Source organism: Sinohyriopsis cumingii, chromosome 7, assembly GCF_028554795.1.
Source record: "Sinohyriopsis cumingii isolate HCF-2022 chromosome 7, ASM2855479v2, whole genome shotgun sequence".
Classification (NCBI taxonomy): domain Eukaryota; kingdom Metazoa; phylum Mollusca; class Bivalvia; order Unionida; family Unionidae; genus Sinohyriopsis; species Sinohyriopsis cumingii.
This window is the reverse complement of record NC_142967.1, coordinates 38,890,829-38,902,935: the sequence shown is the minus strand read 5'-3', so window position 1 is coordinate 38,902,935 and position 12,107 is coordinate 38,890,829. Positions and strand designations below refer to the sequence as shown.

Genomic DNA, 12,107 nt, shown 5'->3' with positions numbered 1-12,107 from the left:
TTTAATGTTAATTTTATTTTAAACTTTTATGTAACTTAGATCAAAGCTCTTTTCAAATCTGGCCATATTGCTGATACCTTTTATTTTCATCTGCCATCAATAACAGTAATGAATAGAGACAGCACCTCTACCACATGTTTTAGTTATGCACACCACAGTAAATAATCAGTTTTGTGGTTATTGTTCAATTATTATAAAGCGAAACACTGAACAAATTCAAGATCATTGGACATATTCATCATACATTGAAAGTATCATTTTGCCATGTGAGCTGCCAACTGAAAAAGTTTAAGACCTAGTGATTGTGACACCAATGAAGTTATTAAAATGTAATAACCATGGGCTTGAGGGCAGTTCTGAAAGGCCATTTACTTCCAAGATTTTTTCCAGCAATGTGATGGAAAAGGTGGAGGACATTATGATTCAGAGGTCCTTGAGTCATGTTTTTGATTCTGGAGTATAACTCCAACCTGAATTCTGCCTTCACTTCATTGACATCTCGTCAGCTCAACATGTCATCATTAACTACAGAATAAGAATTTCAGGGTATTGGAATCAAATGATTTCTTGAATTTTTTCACTGCAATGTTGCAGGATCTACATTAAAATTAAAATGTGCTGGTACTTCATTGAAACGTCATTTATATGTGTGACAGAAAATAGAAGTTCATTTGGAACAAATCTGGAGATTTGCAAATTTTGAGTCAGGAGTTTTGTCCTCAAAAGAGGGAGGATTTTCATTGAAATATTTCATTGCGGCACATGTCTTAGACTTCAGACGAGGATCCAATGCTTGAGTGACATTGTGAGTAGTTTTCATCTGTTATCATGATAACATCTTGCAATTTCTGAGTCAGGGAACATTATTTTGACTGGATCTAAAAATGAGCTGCTACAGCAATTAGAAAATTTCAATTTGGCTCAAAGATTAGCACAGATATCTTTACCCACATTTGATGTAGATTCCACAAATATGGATTTCTGTGATGGAGTATTTGTTGTAAGGTTTAACAGGCTTGATAATGCTGCATGATGCATTATGTCATTCTTGCCACTACAGGAAAGGCAGAATGCATATTCATGTAATTGAACTTGATTCCAACCACTGAAATTCCTGTTTCCATCCATCATTGAAATTTGTGTGATAATTTGGTTGCTTAGATTTTAGTTGATTAGAATTGGGGAGATAATGCATGCTTAGACACCTGAACAGACTTGACACACCAAAACCAAACTGATACGGTTTTATGCTGATTGAGCTAATTAGAAATCCAACCATAACACTACATGTGATTGCTAAAAATACAATTTTTACTCCACCCTCCCCACAACCCGATTGTTATTTGAAAAACACGACTATCATTAAGCTTCAAAGGAAAAAATTAAACACCACAACCTCAATATATGCCCATAACCTAACATGTTGCATGCATAAATGATGAACTGTTCTGCGTATAGTTTGTGTAAAGCTATCATGAGGGCAGTCTTTACAGCTAATTGTCATAAAGGCAATTTAACAGCAAGGATGTCAGGTACAAACGACCACCATTTCATGTAGTACATAATTGGCTGACAATATCTAGAGTGTTAAGTCCATTGAAGACTGCTGTTGGGGAGCCCATTATACTAATTTGCATAAGTAAAATTCACAAAGTGGAACAACCCAATTTGTTTTAAGTTATAGGTAAATCAAAGAGATTTTAGATGCCTGTTGAAAAGCAAACGTTTTACATCATTGCCTTGAATGACACAGTTTAAGCAATCTATTAAAGATTATTGGCAAGTTTGTAAATGGCAGAAACAATTCTCTGAAGCCAGTTTTTACTTGATATATAAAATGCAGAGCATGATTATATCTAAATAACATTTGAGCTATTGATTTTTGTAAAGGTGATTCAGGAAGCAATAAGCAATCAGAAAAACATGTAATGTGCAGCAAAACTAAATTTCAGAACCCCTTGTTGAAGGAGTTTTATTTTGTGAGCATAGCAGCAGTGGGAAGCATTTAATTCTTTTGCACATACTGCAAAAATGGTATTGACATAAGTAATTTCAGAGTGTATGAGCAGTACCATCTGTATGTAACATCAGGACAAACGAGAATATATTCAACATGCTGAAGTGAACATTAAGATTAGTTCTCTTTATTATTATTCTTTATCTTAATCTTGTTAAAATACTGACTGTTAATTGTTCCATGCTTTTCAGGATGATTTTATCCATTAATTGGACTGATTGACAGATAATACTAAGCACATGCTCACTTTTGCAAAGTTGATTGGTTTTCATAAAGTGTTAACACCCAAACTGGACAGAGGCATTTATTACTGCTGCATTACCTGTAAAGCCCCCATTAACCTTCAAATCATTATGTCTCCCTCATCTTCCCCCAATGATACGGTCAGTCCCAAAAGTGAGGTGCTTTATAGTCATCTTTCTATTGAGACAATCTTATATCATTTTCAAACTGCATTGGATACAGTTCTGACAATGATAACATTATGGTCATCAAGAACAATTCTGTTCTGACCAGGATTCTCTAAAAGAATCCAGCAGGGAGGTTTCAACAACAGTACCAGTTTCTAGTGAGTGCCAAGATGAACACCAATGATTGACTTATCAAATTTGTGAAACGGCCTACTGACTACAGAGAATTTTACATTAGAACAAGACCTATTAACCTATGGAAAATATTTGGAAAGAATGATATAAAATTTGTAAACATTTTACAAGCCACATTTGGACAAGAACTTAACTGATATTGTCAAAGTTAGGCATGTTGATCCTATTCATGTAAAGAGATACTAATATTAGAATGATAGAAGGTACCATTGTATTGTAATTTAAAGATCAGTGCTCTGCTCTTACAGTTACCATTTTTATGTTCTGCCACAATAATGACAAGCAATGCTGCTAAAGAATGGAAATAAAATAATTGTAGATCAAATGTCAGTCATTATGCATTGAAACCGCTATGTGAGTAGACAACTGAAAAGTTTAATATCAAATGTTACATGCAGCTTGCATTGAAAATGTCATTTTGCCATGAGAGTTGATAAGTATTGTGGCAGTTTATCACTCTTGCTGCTTGTATTGAGGAAGAGGATCTGTAACTAGTCTGCCATGGGGACATGTCATCATACCAAATGAAATGTGCACCAAACGGTATCAGCACCATGTAATGAAACTAAAACAGGAATTATTAAAAGTTGGTCTCTTTTGTTTTTGTTTCAAAATATCTACAATCACTTTGTTCATCAGTTTTATTGTAGAGAGTTTCCAGTGCATATATACCCTTGCTATGGAAGTCAAACAAGGTTTTTTCTCCAAAATCTCTTCTACAAAGTTGGTGTTTTGTTCCATATCCCACATGAGTATTTCATAATTGCTACCCCTAGAAGCTAGCCTAATTAGTTTAGTTGATTTCCTTTTTATGTCCTCATCGTTGTCATTCATCAATCATTGTCATAGGAATCAGTTGTCATTGTCATAGTCATCAATCTTTGCCAGTCATCAATGATTACTGTCACAGTTATCAGTCATTATCATCACATTAATAAGGCATCATTGTTACAGTCATCAGTCATCATTGTTGTCATTGTTATCAATCATATGCAAAGTAGTTATATCTTGCATGCATCAACCATTAACTCCAACCACTTTATAACAAATTTATTTTAGGGATTTATCACTGTCTCAGGATTAACCACTTTATTTTGCAAGTTTTGCTTTACAGAAAAGTTGGATAGATGATAAATTAGTCAAAAACATTTCAGTATTCAGTGTCTGTAAGATTTAGTACAAAAATGGTTTATTCCCTTGGTTTTCAATAGATACAGCAGTTTACAGAAGCCACTAAGTAATGAGCAACAAAAGCCTACATGAATTAATAATGGAAGTGTTAACCATTTTTACACAGACATTCACTGTATGTTGATTAGGAAAGTAGACAATTACAGACTGCATGTTAGCGATCTTACATTGTGTAATCCAACATACTACAAGGTGTCCACTTTCAGTCAACAGGAGAAAGAAATGTAGATGTTTACATAATATATATCTATTTCCTTCAGATTGTTAGCCTTACTTCAAATCAATGAACTTAAATTGATTCTCTTTTATGCATGTATAAATGTATTGTTAAAGAACCCAGTAACCTGACAGTTTGTGGAGTGATTAATTGAGGAAAAACTGTTTGGCAGACCTATTGTCACTGAGATTGTTTCTACTGTGGAGTTAAATTACTTTTTTATCACTTTCTCGCATCGTTTAACACATTAAAACACCCTTTAAGCTCATTATGGGAGAATCAAGCATATAGTTATAGCTCTATTGATGGCTATGTCAGCAAGTCTTTCTCTTATGATTTTTCTCTTTATCACTTCCATTAGGATCAAATGACTGCAACAGACATTTGCCTCCTGTAAATGCTAGACTTTCAGCCATTATTCTTTAAACCACAACTGCTGCTGTAGTCATTTGTTGTACTTAAGAGTAACAAATTTTGATATCTCTGCTGGGTTTCATGATATGGAGTCACTTGGATCTTAGCTATATTTTTTCATTCTTTCTGTACATTGCGTTTGCTATTTACTTTCATAGAAAACAACCATTGCAGATATATATTGACAATGTTACTTTTCCATCTTCATCCATAATGCTCATATTTAATCTGATAATTATATTCCTTAGAAATTGTTTTGAATAGTCAATAATATTGTGTGAAACATGAAACTGGCAAAGACTATAGTAAATAGGAATAATAGCCATTGGTGTAATTTGGTGTTATTGATTTGATTGACAGAAATGTAGAGATTTTTGGGTTTAAAATATCCATCGACATCTTGATGGTGAGAAGATACATGTATTGTTTTCTGGCTATTGAATCTTAACAAAATATCATTAGTGTGAGCTCTTCTGTTGTTGATTGGAGTAATTTTAACTTTTGACCTGTATTTCAAACATGCAACATCAATGCTTTCTTAGTTGCCATTTTAGTAATTTTCTCTCTGACAGTTTTCATATTCATGTCAAAGTTTAAGTAACCAGTAGGAATTAAAATGTCCTTTGTTTCTTTCTTGCATTCATTTGGTTGATTGAGTTCTTTTTGGATTTCATAAGAAACTATAATCCCAGACAATAACATTAATTCTTTGTCATGAAATGGATACTTTGTCATTTCTTTTAGCTGTTGGAGTGAAATTATGTAGTTTTATTTGGGAGTCTTTTGGTAGTAACATAGTTCTCTTGCAATGAACTATGCAAAATTCATTTATCTCTATTGGGTAAAATTTGGCTGGTAAAAGTCAATTTGCTATCAGCTATCCAGTTGTGGGCTTTCTAAAAGAATCTATAATGATCAGCTGGACGTCTTCAGTATCCATTGTTACTAATGGACCAACTTCAATAGATTTATTTTAATTATGTTGTTAGCAACAGTAAAGGCAGATTTAAAAAAAACAGGTTGTATACGTCATCCATAGATGACTGTAGTGTTCGCAGCTTTGTCAGGTAAAAGTCCATTTTTATTTTGTATCGGGTTAAGTGAAAAATGGATTAATTAACTTTGGAATGTCTTCACTGTAAATTTTTTATTTAAAAGGTGTCAGCATCTTAAACAGCTTCTTTAAAAGCATGTGGTATGCAGTTTTGAGTATGCATGGCAAATGTAAATCAAGTTTTTCGTTTATACATCCTTTTATGATTAGCCAGAAGGTTACCAAATTCACATTGTCCAAATGAACAAGACTCACTGCAGAGCAAGAAAGGTGCAAATACTTGACTTTCTGAGAGACTGTATTTGATTGTTTGAAGTCCAAGCTTCACTCTTGATGGTTGGACTTTATTCTTCAGAAGTGTTTACTTTGTACTTAATCGTAAAATGATCAAGATACCTAATGCTGCCACACAACCACCTATAAAACGATGGATTATGAACTTTGAATTTGTTTCATTTTTTAATTACTGTGATTTTCAATATCTTGTGACTTTGGAAACTTTTGTTCTTCTTTAAACATATTGCTTTAGCTTTGTCAAGTTCCTTCGAACCTTTTCAGAGTTCTTTTCCAAGTTGAACTGCTCATGTTATTTGTTACTCTTGTTTTCATTTTTTATTGTGCTCATCTATAGACTATTGGACAAGGAAACATGAGGATTTGTAAGACTGATGAACATGAATCTGAAGATGAACAAAGGTTAATACAAGATGACTTACAATATTGCTTACAAGTAGTTCCAAATGATTTGAAATGTAGTTTTGGGTAAACAAAAGATGGGCTCAAAAGATGGGCTCAGAGGAATGGTCTATGTGCGGAAAGATCGAAAACAAATTCATTGAATTTTACAGAGCTGATGGTTATCGCGAACGTTGCCTTAATGAGTACCGCTTAAGACAATTTAAAAGGGATCAAGAGAGAACAAGGAATACAACAAGAGCTGCATTCTGCATAAGAAAATACACGAACATCAGCCTGACAAGAAGTAGAAATCTTTATTGAGGCAAAACATTGAAAAATCAGATGCCTTGAAGATACATTGTTTGCCATTGTTTGCCATACATTGACATAAAGTGTGAATGAAGTTGGGCTCAATATAGCTCACGTTATTGGATGATCTTGTTATAATTTATCTTATTCTGAACAGCAAAGAAATGTTTCCATTTTTAAAAAAAACCAACTAAATACATCATAGCAAGTGAAAACAGGACTTAAAAAGTCAAAATTTCATTGAGGAAAGATACGGAAGTTTGAGCCACTGAAAACTTTGTCATTGAGGAAACCGAGAATGGGTTGTCTCTGATACGATCATGAACAAGTGATGTTTAATCTAGATAACTTGACTGCATGGCAACCAGCTACTCGTTTGATGGCAGCTATTGTAACAATTATGATTAATTAAAGGCACAAATGCATCAAGATGTTGTCTATCGACAATTTCTCAATGGTAAGGCTTCGCTAACTATTTATCGAGTATTTTTTTCAGCATTTGCTTTTATTGTCTTTTGTTATCATGTTGAAATAAAAATGTTTTAATGTTATTCAGTAGCACTCGGTGCAGATAGTAAAAACTCCAGTGAAATATCTAATTCTGTTTAGAATTTATGCAGCCCTTTTCAAGCTCAAATCTATAAAGAGTCCAAATTGATTATTGGAAGAAATATAGTCATCAATGATATCACAATAAAATTGGACAGCTAACAATGATTTAGAATTTTTTTTGTATTTCAAGAATTTACAAAAATACCATGCGTAGTCTTTTTTGTTTGCTAGTTATCACTGTGTGAATTTTCTGTATAAATCGAGGTAATTTTTTTTAAAGTCGCTATTCTTTTTCTACCTTTATGATTTTGAAATGAAAGAATTTGAAAATCCCGTATCTGAAGACGTTAAACATTGTTGCAGAAGATACACAAATGCATCCATATGATACCATAACTCTTGTCAGTGATTTTGCAGATCAGGGTCTAGGACGTTTTGGAGATACTGTTCCAAGTGTATGTTCCAAGTGTATTCCAGGTGTATTAGGACATAATTTTTGAGTAAAAAATATTAAGATTGAAATTTTCTCTAAGTCATGCTTAATTTGCCGAGATTCCAGCATTTGAGTGGCAATGACTTCTTCCGATTTCTGATATTGTTGATGTATATTTTCTTAGTGTCGATCATAGCTTTCTCTAACAGCAGAAGCGTTCTCGAGTTTCGACCAATAGCCGTTAACATATTATTAAATCGATTGTCGACTTGTGAGATATAGGAGGAAAAATCACCTCTATGTCGAGCAAGAGCACCTAGAATTTTATTATTCTGTCTAATCAGCATATTTATGTGACTTTCTAATGTGGCAAGATCTTCCGTTGTGGCCAAACTTAATAGGTGTTTACCTATTTCACTAAAGATGGGCAAAATTGCTCTTTTTGACACATTTGAAGGTCGGAAAACACCTTCCAGTATTAACTCATTAATTAATGAGATTGTTGCGTTAAACTGTGCATTCATTGTAAGACGTTTTGCATTTAATTGTTGAAGAATGGAATTTTGGTAGCTGCATTTTACATCTTTAACACAAGACTATATAGGTTCATCTGAAATGTTCTATGGAAGCTGGATTTGAAAAGTGTGTATCCACTTATCGGCTGAACATATTGTATATTACTGGTGGGAGAGACTGAAAGATAACTCCGTAGTTCAATAGTTGCTCATCCACTGCAGACCCTGGAGAAGCAGTCCTACGACCCAAATCCACATGTACCTTAAAGAAAAAGGTTTGAGAGATTTGCCGGCAAGGGAGGGACAAAATAAATGAAGGCATGAGGAATTGATGAATAGCGGAACGGACTAAAAGTATCTCTCCGTTACGAAGGAATTTGCTTCTGAATTTCGTACTGAATTCAATGACGAAATATTCGACCTAGTCGTTTGCGAAGCGTATTCGATTGTTTGCGTGTTCTGTGAAATGCTTCTTTTAATGCGGGGGAAACATTCTACGTTGGTTGCCATGATGGTGTGGATCCATTGGTCCACTTTACCAAATAATATTTCTTCCCAGAAATCCATTTGGATTTCAAAAATTTATCAACTGAGTAAAATTCTGTACTATTGTCAGTCGATGCGTGATCATTGCTCGCTTGATCATGTGGTGCTTGAGTCGGATGAGGGACTGTGTCAGTTGCATCCGGTGTCGGAGGTCGATAATCCCTAGGATCTTTATAATGCTTAAGCCTGTTGGCGTGTACAGGTGATTTCATTTTCTTATTGTCGGAACAACGGCTTAATCTGTAGATGTTAATCGGACCCAAATGAGTAATGTAATACGGACCCTCCCCTCGGAGGTAAAGCATTTTTGATAACCCTACGGGTCTGTGTTAGATTTGTAGGTGGGCATAATCACCAACGCGAACGGACGGTTCCCTCGATTTCTGGTCAAACCTTTGGTTGGTTGTGTTGCGCTTCGCGGGTACTCTTTCATAACACTAGTATTTAATTCTTGGTCTGTATGAAGAAGACACAAATGAAGGCTTTGTCATGATTGCACAACGGTACGACCTTTAAAGAAGCAGCTGTGGTTTGCAAAAGGAAACTCTTTTAAGAAGCACGTGATGGAAAGTTTGTTCAAAATTTGAGTAAAGGAAACACCAAATATACGCTAGCAACCAGCATTGTAACAAGGAAAAGTGGTAAGAACTTGTTAATCGAACTAGGTTCGACCACACGAGGTGAAATATCGCTGCTTCCTGTAGACTCTTTGCATCAAGTGTCCATTGCCGAAGATGAACAACCGAAATATCCAGCTTAACCTAATGTTGTTCAAAGGCAGCCAAAACGAGTACTTAAGGAAACGGGTGTGGACATTAGACATAAATGAGTCGTATGATGAAGAGATTCGAGATACGCACTTTAATTGACGATTACCACAAAGACGTTCAGAGAAGAGAACTTTAATCTACGGTGAAAAGACTATTTGTCACCCAAGAGCAATGAGAATTAAAAATCTACGACATTGTTCGAGGAGTTGTTAGATCAAACATAGAGTAAACGAAACCCGATGTTGAAATGTGTAATAATAGATTGAAGACATACATTTGTACAGCAGTAAAGAATTGGATTAAGCAACCACAGTTGGGTATCTACCTCAGTTTGAGCGGGATCTTTGAGAAAATAATGAGGAAATTAATTCAAAAGTGAGAGACAAATTGCCATTAGGTGAAAGGTTTAAAAAATAACTTTTTAAAGTTAATGGTAACAATAGTTGTTACAGCCGTTGCAATAGCGATGTCTATATCGTCAATTGATCTATATCAAATACAAAGTGCGGTTTTTCCAGCTCCATCGCCACTTTATCCACCGTGATCTCTATCTACTTAAGTCCCTCCTACTCCATCTTCTCCAGGATGATCTTTTTAGACATAATCAAAACGGTATTGAAAAACTTAGCCACTTATTTGAGTTAGCCAGATAAGTCGCATCATTCGTGGCGTGATAACTATGGTATTTAAAAGTGCTAGAGTGCTGTGTGTTTAACGCCATTTTTCAGGACATGATATATGGCGGTCAATATAGCTGGTGGAGGAAGAACCACTGACTCACAAGAAGCTACTGGCAAGCTTTCTGACATACCTACATTGACCGAGCGCGAGACTCGAACCTACGTGGACAGGTGAAGCGCGCGAGACTCGAACCCACGTGGACAGGTGAAGCACCTGTTATTTCATTATTGTAGAACAGTTGTATTAAACTATTGTTCCATTGTTTTACTCTTCAGGGTCCACCTTTGGTGATCTGCATCGGACAGAAATAGACTCTGCAACTTCAGCGATTTAGAACCGTATAAAAACATGTAGTAATTACTTTACGCTTGCCATATTGTAAGTATTTGTTGTTAACAAACCACCGGAAACTGAAGCTTATATTTTCAGAAGTTTACAACATTTCTTTGATCTTTTCAAGCGCATGACCTATATCAGAGTTATGACAACTTTTACTTTTCCTTTTGTTTATTCAAGACATTATTTTCATACTTTGAATCACTGTGTGCTGCTCTAAAGCAAAATTTGCTTTCAATAATATTCTATATCGGTTTTTGCAAAATCGTTGAAGATTAGTCTCGTAGAATTTACGAGAGCCTACGAGACTTGTACTGTAAATATAGCTAAATATAAATGTGCATGTTTTCTCTACATCAGATACGTAGTTTATTGCCTCTGTATGTACTGTTTTAATAATTTTGCTTTGGGATTGGGACTGCTTATCTTGATGCTATGATTACAAAATGTACACTACAAATTTGCATCTTCTCTGAAGTATTAAAGGATATCCTTCTCGATGTTTGAATTCGACAAAACAAACATTTTTATTTTCGTGTGAGCTATTTTTTAATATATTTAGATTTGACCGTTTTTTTCCTCCTCTCCAAACTTATAAATACACGTTTATTTCTTGATACTGAGATTGTTGTCTTTATTTTGAATATGTTAAATATATCTATCGCCGCTCTAAAAACTGTTGAATTTATGTGGATATAGCATTGAAATATGAAACAAGATGGCCGCTATCGCTTAACCGGCTTGAAGCAGCTGTTCCTTTTTTAGTGCCGTTTTCATGATATTTGTGCTTGTTGCCTGTTTTCATCTTTGTTATTGTGTTCATTATGTATTGGCTGTTAAATTCGTATGTGTTTCTTCATCTCCTTGTTTTGGAAACGAGAATAATTAGACTTTTTCTCAGCTGTCTTGCCCCACTGTTTTTGAACAAACCGCCATCACGTGATACTCGCCAGTCAACCCGTTTATGCTACGATGGACCCTCATTAATTGCTTTAAATGTTCACTCCTTGGCTCTCCACACTACATTGTGCTCTAGACTAAACGAACTGAGACTACATTCATCATTACCTAAATGTAAACAGAAGCGAAAAAAGAAACGTTGTTTCAAAGCTGGCCGGCGTAGAACAGGAAGAAGAATTCCAGTTATCTCCCTTATTTCGGCACAACCATAAAAAAAAAAAATTTCGACCGTTAATTTAGATAACCTAATTCAAATCCCAATTAATTTGTCAACCTTTGTGTCAACTATCCAAGAAATACCTCTGTACATTATATTATTCAATGCCCAGTCAGTAGGACCACCGGAAAAGAGCACATAAATAGTTATTTTTATCAACGACCAAAATGTTGACATATTTTTCGTAACAGAAACATGGCTAAAGACATCAGGCGATGAGCCCAAGTGTGCGGATCTAACACCCACTGGCTACTCCATCAAGTCGTTCCCCCGTAATTCTCGCGGAGGTAGAATTGCTGTCATCACAAAGAACTCCATGATAAAACATCTTAACTATACCACAACATTCAATTTCGACCACATATCGTTTGAACTAGTCCAAACCACATTCACACTGAAGCAAAGGTCAGTCCATGTTTTCTGCCTATAGGGCCCTCCTCCTAGTAGAACAAACAAGCTGCTGACTCTCTCTTTTTGGAACAGTTTCCGAATCTCCTGGACTATGGAAATTCGATAGGTGGCAACCTGATTATTCTTGGAGATTTCAACTTTCACTTTGACTGTCCCGGAAACTCAAATACATCAAAACTCATAGATTCTATTAATGTTTTC

The 12,107-nt window shown here is 35.1% G+C and overlaps 1 protein-coding gene across 1 annotated transcript in view; it reads left to right on the top strand.

Annotated features, from left to right (window-relative positions):
• The window catches only part of LOC149795054 (helicase POLQ-like), a 110,751-nt gene extending 98,950 nt beyond the window's left edge, over positions 1-11,801 (top strand). Inside the window, exon 21 of the mRNA XM_089964744.1 lies at positions 10,258-11,801. Within this exon, the coding sequence (XP_089820870.1) occupies positions 10,258-10,293 (36 nt within the window). The 3' untranslated portion in view covers positions 10,294-11,801. The remainder of the gene's footprint in view (positions 1-10,257) is intronic.
• Positions 11,802-12,107: the final 306 nt, after the last annotated feature.